The sequence below is a fragment of the Carassius gibelio genome, chromosome B24 (assembly GCF_023724105.1).
Source record: "Carassius gibelio isolate Cgi1373 ecotype wild population from Czech Republic chromosome B24, carGib1.2-hapl.c, whole genome shotgun sequence".
NCBI lineage: Eukaryota > Metazoa > Chordata > Actinopteri > Cypriniformes > Cyprinidae > Carassius > Carassius gibelio.
The window spans coordinates 16,760,000-16,778,981 of record NC_068419.1 but is presented as its reverse complement, the minus strand read 5'-3'; the positions used below and the strand labels follow the sequence as shown (position 1 = coordinate 16,778,981).

Here is an 18,982-nt window from a genome sequence, read left to right as displayed (position 1 = left end):
TGCTCCTTCAGATTCCAGATTTATAATAGTTGTATCTCAGACAAATATTGTCCTCCGAACAAACCACACATCACTGGAGAGATCATTTATTCAGCTTCAGATTATGCAGCAATCTCAATTATTAAATATGTACCCTTATGATGGTTTAAAGGGTTAGTTCACCCAGAAATCAAAATTATGTCATTAATAACTCATTAATAAATCATGTTGTTTCAAACCCGTGAGACCTCCGTTTATCTTCAGAACACAGTTTAAGATATTTTAGATTTAGTCCGAGAGCTCTCAGTCCCTCCATTGAAGCTGTGTGTACGGTCTACTGTCCATGTCCAGAAAGGTAAGGAAAACAGTCAGTCTGTTGTTAGTTATCTGTCTGGGCTCGGTGTTCATCTTCAGTTCTCTCTTCACATCAGTTCAGTCAGTGTACTGTTTGAGTACATGAATTACTCCAGAATATTGGTTTGTATAAACTCAGAGGGAGTGTCAGCCACATTAAAAGATTCAGTTTGATTTGGTGAACTGAATGATTCGTTCATGAACCGGATATCACAAACTGCTTTGTTTTGAACCCTCTCTCACAGCAGACACGGAAGAGAAGACAATGCTGCATAAAGACCCTCTGATGTCACATGGACTACTTTGATGATGTTTTTCTTCTCTTTCTGGACATGGACAGTAGACCGTACACACAGCTTCAATGGAGGGACTGAGAGCTCTCGGACTAAATCTAAAATATCTTAAACTGTGTTCAGAAGATGAACGGAGGTCTTACGGGTTTGAAACAACATGAGGGTGAGTTATTAATAACATAATTTTGATTTCTGGGTGAACTAACCCTTTAAGATGGTTTTGTGCTCCAGGGTCACAACTGTCCAATCCTCACATGTAGATAAGTAAATAAACAAAAACCTGTCAGATCGATAGAATCTGAAGGTCAGTGAAACACACCATCATGTCAAAGCTGAAGCCGGTTCCTGGAGGTCCGGGGGGCCCTGGAGGACCAGACTGACCCTTGGGGCCCTCGGTCCCCGTCTGTCCTGGGAGCCCCGGCTGGCCTGCATCACCCTGAACACAAAGATCACTTCTAGAGCTATAACAGCCTAATAATGTTCAGTCAAGTCTTCAAACTCATAACACATCTCTGATCGTTTACATTATTTACTCATGATCTAAAGTAGTGTGATCCAAACAACATTACCTTTGGTCCCGTGATTCCAGGTAAACCTGCTTCCCCCTGCCAAAAAACACAAGACATCAGGAGGATATCAGCTGGAAACAGAAATAATCTGTGGAAGTGTGACTTCACATGAATGTGTGTATTATAGTCACGATAGACAGCAAGAGACGAATACAGGAATTAAATCATTCAAAATCAACAAACAGAGATAAATACAAATGCAAGAATATTCAAGCCTGGAACAATTATATTTCCTAATCAAATATCTTACCTTCTGCCCTTTTTCTCCATCTTTTCCTGGTTGACCATTTTGTCCATGTTCACCCTGAAATGACAGAAATCACCACATAAACCTCCAGCACTGAACACAGTCCTGACTCAGGTGTTATTGGGCTTTTCTTGAGCAGTCGTTCTGGAAATCTGCTGTCAGAGAAGCGTCTGGTTTTTGTGACTGTGTTCAAGCAGGAAACAGGAAGTTAGTAGTAGCTTTGTCACTTCCATCATACGAGTTCAGCAGATGAATGTCAGTTCATATGAAGAAGAACTGAATCTCGCTCTCCTCTCCTCCAGGCTGATCTGAGCTTCATTCACAGCTTCACAGCTCAGTGTTCATCTGAAAACTTTATCGGATTAATCTGATCGGCTTGGGGAATAAATATTAATTTACATTTTCACCCAAAACATTTGGGAACTATTACTTCAATCCGGAGGTCTGGACAAGTATGTAATGTAATGTTTCTCAGACTGTAATAACCATTCAAACGGTCCAGTGATGGCATTATGACATCTAAAGGATTTTCGGTTGCACTTTATTTTACAGTCCTGTTCCTCATGTACATTCTATGTACTTAATAAAGTAATTACAATAATTATGTAATAACTAGGTACTAACCCTGAACCTATCCCTAACCCTAACCCTAACCCATGTAGTTACCTTGCATTACCAGATAAGTACACTATAAGCACATGTAAGTACACGTACTGTAAAATAAAGTGCAACCGGATTTTCAATAAAAATTTAATATTTATTTATTATTCCATTTTAGATTATGAAGGATTCCTTCCAACACAGGATAATCAGAACTGCAAGATAAAAGAAAATTATGACATGAACTCAGAACTTTATTTTTATCTCATGTTGGAAACAAGCTTCTATAGTAAAGTGAAGAAGTGCTTTAGTGCACGTATAATCTGCTAAACACCGGGCCCTGTGTCTACATCACAGAGGACATGTTTTCACACACTTGACTGTGACGTGATCTAGAAGGTTGCGTATGAAAACAGTAGATATCTGTGTGTGTGGAACATGATGGTTTGAGTTTAGCATCGTGACCGGATCTCTATCTCCAATCCAGAGCCAGGCACCTGCTCCACCTACATCAGGACCTTCTTACTTTCGTGGAACACAAAGGGAGATGTTTTGAGAAATGTCTGCGCTGCTCTAGAGTATTGTGGACTGTTTTTCATAAACATGTTTGAAAGAAGAGTTTGGTTGGCTTCTGCTCATTGAGGCTACATTTGTAAAATAAATAATAATAAAAAAAATAAAAATAAATACAGTAAAAACTGAAATATTATTCTAGAGTAAAACATCTGTTTTCTGTGTGAATCTGTGTTAAAGTGTAATGTATTTCTGTGATGCTCCGCTGTATTTTCAGCATCATTCCTCCAGTCTTCAGTGTCACATGATCTTCAGAAATCAGAATAATATGATGATTTACTGCTCAAGAAACATTTCTGATTATTATCAGTGTTGAACACAGTTATGCTGCTCAATATTTCTGTGGAAACATCTTAATTTTTAGTGAATAGAAACAACATTTATTTGAAACAGATTTTTTGTAACATTTTAAATGTGTTTCCTGTCACTTTTCAGGTATTTTATCCATCAATAATTGTTGAATGTTGTGTATTTTTATATGATACTCGATTTAATTATGTTATGGTTTAAGAGAAAATAATTTGCATTGTCTATTTTTTATTTGTTGTTCAAAGAAAATCAGACATTATTCATGAGGAATAGTGAGTACACAACGACTGCTTCAGCTCAGCTCGGACACAGGTCTAGAATCAGTCCTGATCCTCACTCACCGGGACTCCAGGTTTGCCCTTCTCCCCGTCTCTTCCAGGAGCCCCTGGAGGCCCGATGGGTCCCGGATGAGCTCCGACAGAAGGACCCGGGGGTCCCGGTGGCCCCGGAGGCCCTGGAGGACCCTGATGACAGTCCAAGGTAAGGTAATTTATTTATAAAACACAATTAAAAACAACAGGTAGTTGACCAATGTGCTGCACAATTTGAAAACATACAAACATACAATACTATACAAATATCTAGCTACTCTAATAATACAAACAATACACTTACTCAGCTATTTGATTTAGACCGGAAAGCCAGAGAAAAAAGATGAGTTTTTAAGAAAGATTTAAAAGATACCACTGTGGAGGCAGTTCTAATATGCAAAGACTATTCCAGAGTTTCGGTGCCAACACAGAAAATTAAATCACACAGAAAATCCAACACAATGAAAATTAACCTGAGCACCCAATTCTTTGTCTGAAAACTGATCTTACACGTGTAAATAATGACTACCTCATGTCTCGTTTTGTTCAGTCTTAAATCATTCTTTAATTCCGCAGGGCCTGTAATAACTCACCTGTATCAGCTCTGCGTCACTGTCCAGATCCACGTCACCCGATCCAGAGTGCTCCTGCTCATGGGAGTTTACAGTCAGGACATCTGCTGTTATGACATACAGAATTAAATCAGTATGCACATAATAATATGTAATGGTACATACCGAATACTTGTATGTTCCTGGAAGTCCGGGAGGTCCAGGCGGCCCCGGGATGCCCACACCAGGATCACCCTAAACACACGAGTGGATCGCTTGCTGTGATTGGCCCAAACTCATCATGTCAGCAGTCATTGAGCACATTAGTTATTATAACCTATTATTATGATCTAACCATTATAATCCATGAACCAAAACAACCAACTACGAGGACAATCTGTCACGCTGTCTAGTCTCTGTTTCCCTGGGTGTCCACTAGTGAGCTCACTTCACCGTAGGCACTATAATAACCTCTGGTCTGGTCCTGTCTTCACAGTAATTGCACTCCTGTTAATTGCACCAGGTGCAGTAACTTTAGTGTCATTAGCCTCCCTATAAATACCAGTCTTTCCCTGTTGTTTGTATGGAGTCCTTACCCTTCATGTGTCCAGCTTTCTTGTCCCCCGATATTCTTCCTGTCTGCTCATCCTCCGAGTCATCTCTTTTCCTGTCCCTTTACTTTGTTTGTTTTGTTTGTCTTTTTGGTTTTGACCTTGGCTGTATTCGACTACGATTTGGATAACCATATATTAAAATACCTGCAATTGGATCTCTCGCTCTCCCTGTGTCTCTCTGGGTGCACGAATCATCACATAAGTACTCCATCCAAAACAGAGATCCAGCTGTATGTTTATTCATATTTCCTTCCCAGTCACCGAGCGGGTAAGGAATGGTTTCGAGGGTACTCGCCTGGTCATGTTTCTTGGGACCAGGGAAAGTCGCTCAGGAGTGAGTGGTCGAGAGGAGGTCCGGCATCACTCTCCAATATGGCCCCCTGTCGACCCTGAGTTCGGAGGGGAGCCGCCGTCTCTCCATTGTGGACGGAGAGGGGAAAGGAGGTGCAATCTGTCGAGCCAACACCACAGCACAAAGTGGTCACCAGCCCAGCGCCACGGTGCAAGATGGACACTAGCTCAGTGCCAACGCCCAAGATGGCCGCTGAGACGTTTTTGGATTATTTCTCCAAGCTGTCAAAGATCCTAGAAGTTCCCAGGAGTGTTCACGTCTGCTGATCCAGAGACTGTTCACGTCACGTCTGCTGAGCCAACACCACAGTACAAGATGGCCGCCAGCCCGGAGCCACTGCAGAGGATGGCAGCTACAGTGGGCTTTCCTGAGTTGAGTCAGATTCCCGTTGACCATCCAGAGTCGAGTCACGTTCCAGTTAATCCTCCAGAATCAAGTCAGATTCCTGTTGACCTTCCAGAGTTGAGTCAGGTTCCGGTTGACCCTCCAGAATCAAATCCGGTGCTCGTGGACCCTCCCGAGTCGAGTCAGGTGCTCATGGACCCTCCAGAGTCAGGGTTAGTCACCCGTTGACCTTCCAGAATCAGGGCTAGTCACCGTTGATCTTCAAGGACAGAGTCAAGTCACCGGGGTTCTTCATGGGAGAATTCAAGTCACCACTGATCTTCATGAACAAATACAAGTCACCGATGATCTTCATGAGCAGAGTCAAGTCAGCACCGATCTTCTGGAATCCAGTATAAACATCATGGGATTACCAGAGTCTCGTCACTTCTCTGTGGAACTACCAGAGTCTCTCCTCGCCTCTGATGAACTACCAGAGTCTCGTCACTTCTCTGTGGAACTACCAGAGACTTGTCATGTCTCAGTCGAACTCTCTGAGCACCCGACTGTTCCTGTTGTGGCCACGGAGGCTACCCTTCTACCTAGATCTCTCGCTCTCCTTGTGTCTCTCTGGGTGCACGAATCGTCACACAATCACAACATTACAAACTTTGATTTGAAGGAAAAATAAAGTATTTGAAAATTGGACAAAAAGATAAAGATAAAGAGTAAAATGATGATTTTGAGAAGGATAGAACTACAATCCCATGAAGCTCTGCAGAAAATGTAAAATGATGGAGAAATATCAAACTATGCATTGGATTGTTTTTGCACAAACAGTATATTTCAAATTTATTACAAAATACGCATAAAAATATTTAAGCTTTTTTGTGATTTGTGTGAATGGGCGGAGCTAGAGCTCTTTTGGCCTCACCAAGACTCTCTGATTGGTGGAACTTTCCCACAGCATCATTGCTGTTACACACTATTTTAAATATAAGTTGAAATAATGTGTCCTGATGCTTTCCACTGACGCATATAGCATCGGTCAACAGCCTCAGAGCTCATAATCGGCCTGCCTTTAACAGTTGATAAGAGATCACAAAACATCAATCTCCCTAAATACAAATATGACTGTGACACTCTACAGGTTTATTCGGCATGCTATTATAAACCATATTCAGCCAGCATGTGTCATACCTTGTCACCTTTGGGACCCGGATCTCCAGGAAGGCCCGGGAATCCCGGAGGTCCAGCCTCTCCCTGAACATAAAGAAAACGATCACATTCATCCATGCTACTCAAACATCAGCATGTATATAGTTACACTTTTTCCCAAGTGCTTAGTAGATTAAAACTCTCATATCATATCTACACAGAAACTGTGCATGAGAAGATACTCACCGGAGCTCCATCTTTCCCTGGATCACCCTGTAAGAGAACAAATTCAGCATTAATACAGCATTTGTGTCTATTTGTCCATTTCTTGTCCTCCGAGGCGTTCTGGAAACAGCTCATTAATGATGTGTGTGTGTGTGAGAGAATAATGCTGTTCTGCTTCAAACACCTGCAGTGCCAGAAACCACTTTCATGATCAACACTTGCAAAAAATTTACTAAAAAAACAACCATAGGTTTGCAACGCTACGCAGAACGTATTAACACTGCTAACCAGCAATAAAGCACTGATTCAATCAGTTCACAAGAGACGCTCCATAATCATGTGATCTGCCAACCACAGAGTGATCTGATTCTGATTCTGAGCATCGACTGCAGTGTTACATACATCAGGAATAATCAACCAATCAACCAATCAATCAACCAATCAATCAATCAATCAATCAATCAATCAATCAGCTTGTCACTAAACAAATTCCTGGTATGTGTAAACACAGTAGTGTATACTCACAGGCCGACCGTCTCGTCCTGGTTCTCCAGGCGCTCCCTGTGGGCCCCGGGGCCCTGGTTCTCCTGGTGTGTGTGGAGTGGTGGGTCCTGGAGGCCCCGGGGGCCCTCGCTCTCCTTTCTCTCCCTTCTGCATGGTAATGACCTGAAAACACAAGCAGCAAATACAGTCAGAGAGAAAGCCTGAAAAAAGAAAACTGAAACTGTGACAGAGACAGACTCACGTTTCTGTCCTGAGAAGCTCCTTCTGATCTGATCGGCTCTGCGGTGACAGAGAAACACAAACAGATAGCATGATGCATATGAAAAACTGCATAAACAAATCAGATGAAAGCTGGTCATGTAAACTCTGGGTTCAGGAAAATATCAGACAACTGCTGGGATGAAAGAGAAGACCGCTGTGGACTCAAAAACACCTAAATGAATGACAGGAGAATGATCTGAAGACTTTCAGACCGCTGATGATGATGATGTCCTCTCCAGAGCCTTCCTCCAGGTCCTCATCATCTGTCTCGGTGCTGAACGAGGGAGATTCAGTAGGTGGCGCTCTCATCGGACCGGACTCCACATCCTCCGACTAAACACCAAACGACCGAAGAGAACACAGGGAATGAAGCCTGAGCATCACTGAACCTGTCATCCATCACACTCCCAGAGCCTGGCAAATCAAGACTTCATGGCTTCTGGCCTTTTTAGGTCTATATTTTGATAAATATTAGCATTTACAATTAATATTATAGATAAATAAAAAGAAAAGACTAAATTTATTTTAAAAAATCAACGACTTACACTACCAGTCAAAAGTTTTTGAACAGTAATGTTTTAGCAGTCTTGGTGAGAAGAGACGACTTTAAAAAACATCAAGAATCTTAGCGGTCAAACACTTTTGAGTAATGCTGTCTGTGGTGCATACGGCCCAATAAAGTGCTTTGGTGAATTATAATGCAACAACAGGGCTGTGATATAAACTAATGAATGTGTGTTTGTCTCCCTCTGCTGGACAGAGCCGTGACCGTCGGGACACTCTCACATGATCATCTGGGGCCATATTCACAAAACATTTCATCTCAGCACTAAGAGTTCTCCTAAACAGTAGTGGAAGTTCTTGCTGAGTGAGAGATGAAGGACATCATCTCAGTGACACACTGCTAGGTTTGTGTGTGTGTGTGTTCATGTCTGTTGTACTAGCATGAGTTCAGTGAAGCGTCTCTCACCATCACATATTCTCTCTCCTCAAACACCTTCTTGACCTCGTCCGGAGTCTCCGTATCATCGTAGATGTCGTCACCGCTGCCGTATCCAGACGCCTGGAATCACACGCTCAGTGTTTATTCCCGGTTCACACTGTGTGTGTGTGTGTGTGAGTGTGTGTGTACAGTCTGGAGACAATCAAACTCAACTCGCTCTCATTTAGACAGCACAGTCAGAACCATAAGAAGAGACCAACAAATACTGTAAAACTAAAACAATACCATAAACAGCAGTGTTAAAATATCATTAAAAATTCATAAAACACACCAATAAAACTTACTTCACAACACAAGTACTATGTAAAGCATTTGAAACTAAAAAGCATCTTCACAGCAAACCTTTGAGCTGTAATGACACACTACAGCCACTAGATGACGCTGCTAGTCTACTGAACTTTACTGTACTCTACTGAACTCTACTGAACTCTACTGAACTCTGTTCTCCGTTCTTCATAAGTAGCACAAAATCTGTTACTTTATGAACACTAGCAGCTTTAAACATCAAATATCTGGTTCCTCTCTTAATATTGCATCTATGTAACATCTATGTAACTAAATATTTAAATGTAAATATTTATTTACATTTATTGAAAAATATTTGAAGCATAATTTATTTCATAGATGCAACATAGTCTATGTTGCATCGCTGAAATAAATTATGCTTCAAATATTTGTAAATAAATATGCATATATTTAACATGAACTTCTGAGGTTGATGATCAAAATGATGCTCTTTTTGGGGAGCTTCTAGATTTGTGCCATATTAATATGTATTATATTTGATCTATGGATCTGTGTGTCTATATTGTATACGTGTATGTGCTCACACTCACGTAAGGATCGTCCTCCTCACACTGTTCATTCAGAGCGCTGGGATCCGGCGTCAGCAGCAGCTGCTGGATCGAGCCCTGCACACACACACACACACACGCACACACACCAGTTCACATATCAGCCTGTTCTCCACGTTCTGACCTGATCATGAATGGTCAGCATCAGTTTTTGACCTTCGACCTCTGTGCATGTAAAGGCTGAGGTCAGTGTTTTCTCAGCGCTCTAACGAGCTGAAGTCCTGATTAACACAGGCGTGGCTGTAAACACTCTTGTGCAACACATCCAGAGGAAAAACACCTGTTTTCCATTCGCTGGAGCGACAACAAATACTGCTGATGTGTGGGTAAGAGAGAGAGAGAGAGAGAGAGAGAGAGAGAGTAAGTGTGTTTTTATTTCTGAGGAAGGTTTGGGCAGGTTTGCAAACTATCCCTTTGTAGATGTACCTGTATGAAATATTTAAGACAACTTCTAATTAAAGTGACTTAAAACTGAAGACTGGGGAAGCAGCTGGATTCTCTGGGTGTGTTCAGAGCCTCCAGGATCTGTTTCAATGTTAAATAGCCAGTGTTATGCTAACAGTCAATCTGAACATCTGATTACTGCTGTGAATCAGCACGTCATCTTCAGCCTCAGAAACAGGAGAACGGAGGTAACGTTCCCATGATTATCTGCAGAAAGCAAGAGGATCCAATTCCAGTGATAAGAAGAGAATCCATCATTCTAAAAATAAAAAGTTTGTTGGGTAAAAGGCCCCTTGCCTCCTCGTACATTTCTAAAAAATTTTATATATTACAAAATAAACAACTTGAATGATTTATTTTCAAACAAAATCTGTTGCTCCATTAATGTTCGATACAAACATATATATTTTTTAGGGGTGCTCCGATCACGATAGAAAACCGGCTTTACTGACGAGATGCGCATTAACGATCGGCCGATTGTGATCGGAGCACCCCTAATATTTTTCTTGTAATTATTCATTTTAGGCAGAGTGAATAGCACATTTTTTTCTTAAGTTGTGCCTTTAGTCCCACTGTACAATACTTGATTTCAACTGAATAATCTCAAATATATAGTTTGAAGTGAATGATGAGGTATCATATTGCTCACAAGTGCAGTATGGAGTACCTCAAGGCTCAGTACTTGGACTGTTACTTTTCACACTTTACATGTCACTCTTGGGAGATATCATCAGGAAACATGGTGTTAGCTTTCACTGTTATGCTTAGTAATTTCTTATTACCCTGGTTCTCTCAACACTGCACTGGCTCCCTATCAGACATCGTATAGATTTTAAAATCTTGCTTATTACTTATAAAGCCCTAAAATTAGCACCTCAGTATTTGAACGAGCTCTTGTTACATTATAATCCTCCACGTCCACTGCGTTCTTAAAACTCTGGCCATTTGATAACACCTAGAATATCAAAATCAACTGAGGGCGGCAGATCCTTTTATGATCAAACTCTAGAACAATTTACCTAACATTGTTCGGGAGGCAGACACGCTCAGTTTAACATTTCTATTATTTTCCGGGTCAATTTTACCCATTTAGATTTTTTGAGCTGTCGGAAACACCAGTTAATTTGGGATTCATTTTTTTCTATTTTCTGACATTTTCTCGTGTTTTGAAGTGCACACAAATCATTTTCTGGCCCTTTTGATGTTCATGGGTCAATTTGACCCACTTTTCACCTCTTTCCTTGGAGCCCTTTGTCACCCATTTCCACGTTCAGCCCAGACATGGCTCTCATTCCTGAGTTAAGCCCAAAGCGTATTCCTGTTTCTGAGTTCATCCCTGAAAGCCCAGAGGCTCGTGCCACGTCCTCCGCTGTCATATGGCAGCCCCTCAGCCCAATATCAGATCAGTGCGAGCTCCACGGGACTGCCATCCTCCAGCATTTACGCTAATATTAGTCTGTTTCTCTTATTCCGAGGTCACTGTAGCCACCAGATGCAGTCTGTATCCAGATCAGAGGGTCACTGCAGTCACCCGGATCCAGTACGTATCCAGACCAGATGGTGGATCAGCACCTAGAAAGGACCTCTACTGCCCTGAAAGACAGCGGAGACCAGGACAACTAGAGCCCCAGATACAGATCCCCTGTAAAGACCTTGTCTCAGAGGAGCACCAGGACAAGACCACAGGAAACAGATGACTCTTCTGCACAATCTGACTTTGCTGCAGCCTGGAATTGACCTACTGGTTTTGTCTGGTCAGAGGAGAATGACAGATTATTTTGACACATTATTTCCCTCTTTAATAATGTAAAGCTGCTTTAACACAATCACTGTAAAAAGTGCTTTATAAACAATGGTGAAGAAACGTCTAAGGTTACGTACGTAACCCTGGTTCCTCGAAGGAACAAGATGCTGCGTCGAGAACGTTTGGGGAACGCATCCAGCGTGACGTCTCTGAATAACATGTATAATCAGTCCAAAGGAAGGGCGAGACGTCATAGGCGGGTGACGTCAGAGACCAGGAAGCATAAAAGCATGAGCGGCGAAGCCGGTAATCAGCCTCAAAGGATGAAGCAAGAGCCAGCCAGAGATGCCGGAAGTGTGGCACTGCGATGCAGCTTCTCGTTCCCTCGAGGAACCAGGATTACATACGTAACCTTAGACGTTCCTCTTCAGGAACTCGAGCTGTGTCGAGAACGTGTGGGGAACGAGAATGCCAACGTTGCCAGACTTTCCAATCTCTCCCTAGTGTGGAAGAGCACAGCTAAAGCAAGAGAAGGAGAGGAGCCTGACAGAAATCGAGGACAACCCGTCCAAAGCCAAACTTTAGAAGGAAGTGAGTCTTGACCCCCAGGAGAGGGGAGATCAGAGGAATTGAGGCTTAGGACAGCATCCTGATCACCGCTTAGCATAAGGGAAGTCGTGGCCTAATGGTTAGAGGGTTGGACTCCCAATCGAAGGGTTGTGGGTTCTAGTCTCGGGCCGGACGGAATTGTGGGTGGGGGAGTGCATATACAGTTCTCTCTCCACCTTCAATACCACGACTTAGGTGTCCTTGAGCAAGGCATCGAACCCCCAACTGCTCCCCGGGCGCCGCAGCATAAATGATGAACACTGCTCCGGGTGTGTGCTCACAGTGTGTGTGTGTGTTCACTGCTCTGTGTGTGTGCATTTCGGATGGGTTAAATGCAGAGCACAAATTCTGAGTATGGGTCACCATACTTGGCTGAATGTCACTTCACTTTCACTTTCGCTTCTTCTGGCTGGAGGCCTCAGCCTCAGCGCACCATGGAGGAAACATGGTACCAGAGGGTTTCTGCTCACTGACTGGCCACCAAGAGGGGCGTGGTAGGTCACCATGACCGCCACGTAGACCTTCAGGGTGGAGTGGGTCAACCCTGAGGAGAGCCTGCAGGAGCTCCAGCACTGTACCATCTGGGCAGTTAACCGGGTCGAGCTGGCGGTCTCCGCACCAAGAAGTGAAAAGCTTCATCTTCAAGGCATACAGTTTCCTCATTGAGGGAGCTCTGGATTGGAGAACGGTCTTACAACCTCGGTTGAGAGACCGGAAGCTAAGAGTTGTGCGTCCTCAGAGACAACACCTACAGCCTCTAAGCTCCATGCGGGGGGGGCACCCTCCGCCTGCGAGAGGAGATCTCTCCTGACAGGAACCTCCCATGAGTGCCGTCAAAAAGAGAAATCAGGCCCTGGAACTATACCCGGCCCGTCCAGAACGGGGCTACTAACAGCAGCTGGACTCCGTCCCGGAACACTCTCTCCAGAACTCCTGAGAGCAGAGCAATCGGGGGAAAAATGTACAGATGAAGCCTCAGCCATGTCTGTACCATGGCGTCCAGCCAGCCCAGTGGAGCTGGATGAGTCAGAGGAAGCCAGAAGGGACAGTGCAATGTCTCTCGAGTCGCAAACAGATCCACCAGAGTCTGGCCAACATTTCCAACTCTGCTTCATCACCTCAGTGTGAAGCTGCTATTCCCCGGGCCTCGGCCCCTGCCTCAACAGGATGTCTGCTCCCATATTAAGATGCCCAGGAATGTGAACTGCTCTAAGCGAGAGGAATTCGTCCTGGGCCCACACAAGGATCTGGTACGCTAGTTGTATAAACGGCATGAGTGCAGACCTCCTTGATGGTTGATGTAAGAGACCACCGCTGTGTTGTCGGTGCGCACCAACACATGGTGACCTGGGAGAAAAAAACGAAGTGCACAAAGCACGGCCAGCATCTCCAGGCAGTTGATGTGCCATGTCAGATGGCGACCACTCCACAGAACATGTGCGGGGTGGCCACTCATGACCGCACCCCAGCTGGTGAGGGACGCGTCCGTCGCTAGCATACCGCGGCGACAAGGAGCTCCCAGCACCGGGCCCTGGGACGAGAACCAAGGCTTCCTCCACATGTCCAAGGCACGTAGACAGTGCCGTGTGACCTTTAGCATGCGAAGTGGGTTTCCCCTCAGGGTGAACCCCTTGATCTTGAGCCACCACTGTAGGGGTCTCATGTATAGCAGTCCAATAGTATTCATGTTGGACGCAGCTGCCATCAGACCCAGCAATCTCCGTGAGTGCTTGACAGTGAGTGACCGGCTTTCTCTCACTCTCGCGACTGCAGTGAGGATCGACTCGATCCGAGCAGGTGACATACGTGCCTGCATCGTGGTCGAATCCCACACCATGCCCAGATAAGTGGTTCTCTGAACTGGAGAAAGCACACTTTTCTTGGCGTTAAGTCTTAACCCCAGCTCTTTCATGTGAGCGAGAACGACACCTCGGATTCAGATTCAGCTGATATCAACCAATCGTCAATTGGAGTCGGGAAAGTGTGGGGTGAGAGTGCAAGGCCAGTGGAAGGTCCTTATTGGTAGGCTTTTGCCCCCAAAAGCAAACCTCAGGAACTTTCCTTTACCTTTATTTATATAGTGCTTTAAACAAAATACATTGCGCCAAAGCACTGAACAACATTCATTTGGAAAACAGTGTCTCAATAATGCAAAATGATAGTTAAAGGCAGTTCATCATTGAATTCATTGATGTCATCTCTGTTCAGTTGAAATAGTGTCTGTTTTAATTTGCAATCAAGTCAACGATATCGCTGTAGATGAAGTGACCCCAACTAAGCAAGCCAGAGGCGACAGCGGCAAGGAACCGAAACTCCATCGGTGACAGAATGGAGAAAAAAACCTTGGGAGAAACCAGGCTCAGTTGGGGGGCCAGTTCTCCTCTGACCAGACGAAACCAGTAGTTCAATTCCAGGCTGCAGCAAAGTCAGATTGTGCAGAAGAATCATCTGTTTCCTGTGGTCTTGTCCTGGTGCTCCTCTGAGACAAGGTCTTTACAGGGGATCTGTATCTGGGGCTCTAGTTGTCCTGGTCTCCGCTGTCTTTCAGGGCAGTAGAGGTCCTTTCTAGGTGCTGATCCACCATCTGGTCTGGATACGTACTGGATCCGGGTGACTGCAGTGACCCTCTGATCTGGACACAGACTGGATCTGGTGGCCACGGTGACCTCGGAACAAGAGAGAAACAGACAAATATTAGCGTAGATGCCATTCTTCTAATGATGTAGAAAGTACGGTGTTATGTGAAGTGTTCCGGTTCCAGTTTACCTAATTAATGCAGCCTAAAAATCCTTTAACGGATTTGGATATTAAAAGCATATTAGTATGTTATGTGTATGCCAGGTTAAAGAGATGGGTCTTTAATCTAGATTTAAACTGCAAGAGTGTGTCTGCCTCCCGAACAATGTTAGGTAGGTTATTCCAGAGTTTAGGCGCCAAATAGGAAAAGGATCTGCCGCCCGCAGTTGATTTTGATATTCTAGGTATTATCAAATTGCCTGAGTTTTGAGAACGTAGCGGACGTAGAGGAGTATAATGTAAAAGGAGCTCATTCAAATACTGAGGTGCTAAACCATTCAGGGCTTTATAAGTAATAAGCAATATTTTAAAATCTATACGATGTTTGATAGGGAGCCAGTGCAGTGTGGACAGGACCGGGCTAATATGGTCATACTTCCTGGTTCTAGTAAGAACTCTTGCTGCTGCATTTTGGACTAGCTGTAGTTTGTTTACCAAGCGTGCAGAACAACCACCCAATAAAGCATTACAGTAGTCTAACCTTGAAGTCATAAATGCATGGATTAACATTTCTGCATTTGACATTGACAGCATAGGCCGTAATTTAGATATATTTTTGAGATGGAAAAATGCAGTTTTACAAATGCTAGAAACGTGGCTTTCTAAGGAAAGATTGCGATCAAGTAGCACACCTAGGTTCCTAACTGATGACGAAGAATTGACAGAGCAACCATCAAGTCTTAGACAGTGTTCTAGGTTATTACAAGTAGAGTTTTTAGGCCCTATGATTAACACCTCTGTTTTTTCTGAATTTAGCAGTAAGAAATTACTCGTCATCCAATTTTTTATATCGACTATGCATTCCATTAGTTTTTCAAATTGGTGTGTTTCACCGGGCTGCGAGGAAATATAGAGCTGCGTATCATCAGCATAACAGTGAAAGCTAACACCATGTTTCCTGATGATATCTCCCAAGGGTAACATATAAAGCGTGAAGAGTAGCGGCCCTAGAACTGAGCCTTGAGGTACTCCATACTGCACTTGTGATCGATATGATACATCTTCATTCACTGCTACGAACTGATGGCGGTCATATAAGTACGATTTAAACCATGCTAATGCACTTCCACTGATGCCAACAAAGTGTTCAAGTCTATGCAAAAGAATGTTGTGGTCAATTGTGTCAAACGCAGCACTAAGATCCAATAAAACTAATAGAGAGATACACCCACGATCAGATGATAAGAGCAGATCATTTGTAACTCTAAGGAGAGCAGTTTCAGTACTATGATACGGTCTAAATCCTGACTGGAAATCCTCACATATACCATTTTTCTCTAAGAAGGAATATAATTGTGAGGATACCACCTTTTCTAGTATCTTGGACAGAAAAGGGAGATTCGAGATTGGTCTATAATTAACTAGTTCTCTGGGGTCAAGTTGTGGCTTTTTTATGAGAGGCTTAATAACAGCCAGTTTGAAGGTTTTGGGGACATGTCCTAATAACAATGAGGAATTAATAATAGTCAGAAGAGGACCTATGACTTCTGGAAGCACCTCTTTTAAGAGCTTAGATGGTATAGGGTCTAACATACATGTTGTAAGTTTAGATGATTTAACAAGTTTATACAATTCTTCCTCTCCTATAGTAGAGAATGAGTGGAACTGTTCCTCAGGGGGTCTATAGTGCACTGTCTGATGCGAAACTGTAGCTGACGGCTGAATGGTTGCAATTTTATCTCTAATAGTATCGATTTTAGAAGTAAAGTAGTTCATAAAGTCATTACTGCTGTGGTGTTGGGAAATGTCAACACTTGTTGAGGCTTTATTTTTCGTTAATTTAGCCACTGTATTGAATAAATACCTGGGGTTATGTTTGTTTTCTTCTAAAAGAGAAGAAAAGTAATCAGATCTAGCAGTTTTTAATGCTTTTCGGTAGGATATGCTACTTTCCCGCCAAGCAATACGAAATACCTCTAGTTTTGTTTTCCTCCAGCTGCGCTCCATTTTTCGGGCTGCTCTCTTTAGGGTGCGAGTATGCTCATTATACCATGGTGTCAAACTGTTTTCCTTAACCTTTCTTAAGCGTAAAGGAGCAACTGTATTTAAAGTGCTAGAAAAGAGAGAGTCCATAGTTTCTGTTACATCATCAAGTTGTTCTGAGGTTTTGGATATGCTAAGGAATTCGGATACATCAGGAAGATAACTTAAAAAGCTGTCTTTTGTGGTAGAAGTGATGGTTCTTCGATACTTGTAACAAGAAGTAGAATTTACAATTTTGGCTATATGAAGTTTACACAGAACTAAATAATGATCTGAGATATCATCACTTGGCTGAATAATTTCAACACTATCAACATCAATTCCATGTGACAGTATTAAATCTAGAGTATGATTTCGACAATGAGTAGGTCCTGAAACGTGTTGTCTAACACCAATAGAGTTCAGAATGTCTATAAATGCTGATCCCAATACATCTTTTTCATTATCGACATGGATATTAAAATCACCAACTATTAAGACTTTATCTGCAGCCAGAACTAACTCGGATGTAAAATCACCAAACTCTTTAATAAAGTCTGTATGGTGCCCTGGTGGCCTGTATACAGTAGCCAGTACAAACATAACAGGGGATTTATCATTAACATTGGTTTCTTTGGATAATGTTATATGAAGCACCATTACTTCAAACGAGTTATACTTGAAGCCTGCCCTCTGAGAAATCCTGAAAACGTTATTATAAATTGAAGCAACACCTCCCCCTTTGCCTTTTAGACGCGGCTCGTGTTTATAACAATAATCTTGGGGGGTGGACTCATTTAAAATAATGTAATCATCAGGTTTTAGCCAGGTTTCTGTCAAGCAGAGCACATCTATATTATGATCAGTTATCATATTATTTACAAAAAGTGTTTTCGTAGAAATGGATCTGATATTCAATAAGCCAATCTTTATCATTTGTTTATCCATATTGCATTTGTTTTTTATTTGTTGAACCTCAATTAAATTGTTAACCTTAACTTGGTTTGGACGTTTTTTGTATTTTCTAGTTCGTGGAACAGACACAGTCTCTATAGTGTGATATCTAGGTGAAAGAGTCTCTATGTGCTGAGAATTAACTGACCTCTGTGACGGGAGGCAGCTAGCAGACGGTCGGTTTAGCCAGTCTGTCTGCTTCCTGACCTGGGCCCCAGTTAGTCAAGTATAAACACTAAGACTATTTGCCATATTTCTAGACAGAAGAGTGGCGCCACCCCAGGAGGGATGAAGACCATCTCTTTTAAACAGGTCAGGTCTGCCCCAAAAGCTCGTCCAATTGTCTATATAACCTATGTTATTCTTTCCGATGAAAAAGGATGGAGATAAGTGCATCTTTTGATAGATCGTGACACACCAGTCCTCGGACTTGGCCTGTGCAGGCATGCTAAACTTCAGTCCCCTGACTGAGAGGTTCAAAAAGCACAGATCTAGAAAAGGACACAACACCTCATCCTTCCTCGGAACAGTGAAGTACCAGCTGTAGGACCAGGACTCTGCAACCCAAGGAGGGAACACCTCGATGGTCTCCATCCTCAGAGAGAGTCTACTTCTGTTCCATTACCAGAGCCTGCTTGGGGCCCACCAGAACTGGATTCTGTGGCCTCTCACTACAGTGTGCAGGACCCACTGAGACACATTTGGCAGTAGTTTTCACACTGCAATATAGTCTACTAAGGGAATCAGCCTCTCAAGACTGATCTCTGGTTGCATCAGCGCAATTAGCTTGGTGCCCTGAAGCGGCGTACCGGCAGGAGATGGCTACTAGCTGCTCTGGAAACCTCCCAGGAGGTCGCGAGCCTCTTAGCACCGCTACATTTCCGGGCGGTAACTGAGAGAAGCGCTCGCTGGAGACCGCTGCGCCCTGGAACACCGGCAGGGTTGGCAGATCGATCTCCTGAGGGCACTGAGGAGAGACGGGCACCGTGTAATGCGGTGTACACCGCTCTTCCCCAGAGGGGCCTGCCCTCCGAGGTCCTGAGCCGCAGCATCAGGACTCTCGTAGCTGAAGTCTCCTAAAAACGACGGTCCTCAGACCCACATCTGACCAGAGCCTGCTCAGGGCAGGACCCCGTGAAGTACACTTGGCAGGGGCTCCCACACCGCCATGTGACCTCCTAAGGGAACCAGTCTCGCGAGACTGGCCTCTGGTGCACCTAGAGCCACTAGCTCTAGGGTACACTATATATATATATATATATATATATATATATATATATATATATATATATATATATATATATATATTATTTTATGCTACTCAGTCACACAAACAACATCAATCTCCTCAGAGAAAGATGGATGCTGCAGCGAGCTGTCTCAGAGGGCGAA

At 43.3% G+C, this 18,982-nt stretch overlaps 1 protein-coding gene across 1 annotated transcript in view; it reads right to left on the bottom strand.

Moving 5' to 3' along the window:
* The window catches only part of LOC128013577 (collagen alpha-1(XVIII) chain-like), a 63,884-nt gene that overhangs the window by 24,745 nt on the left and 20,157 nt on the right, over positions 1-18,982 (bottom strand). Inside the window, exons 4-16 of the mRNA XM_052596682.1 lie at positions 9,064-9,138; positions 8,195-8,287; positions 7,437-7,557; positions 7,205-7,242; positions 6,985-7,125; positions 6,481-6,507; positions 6,277-6,339; positions 3,973-4,041; positions 3,829-3,882; positions 3,266-3,388; positions 1,446-1,499; positions 1,196-1,231; positions 946-1,062 (exon numbers count right to left, since the gene is read on the bottom strand). Of these exons, the coding sequence (XP_052452642.1) occupies positions 946-1,062; positions 1,196-1,231; positions 1,446-1,499; positions 3,266-3,388; positions 3,829-3,882; positions 3,973-4,041; positions 6,277-6,339; positions 6,481-6,507; positions 6,985-7,125; positions 7,205-7,242; positions 7,437-7,557; positions 8,195-8,287; positions 9,064-9,138 (1,011 nt within the window). The remainder of the gene's footprint in view (positions 1-945; positions 1,063-1,195; positions 1,232-1,445; positions 1,500-3,265; positions 3,389-3,828; positions 3,883-3,972; positions 4,042-6,276; positions 6,340-6,480; positions 6,508-6,984; positions 7,126-7,204; positions 7,243-7,436; positions 7,558-8,194; positions 8,288-9,063; positions 9,139-18,982) is intronic.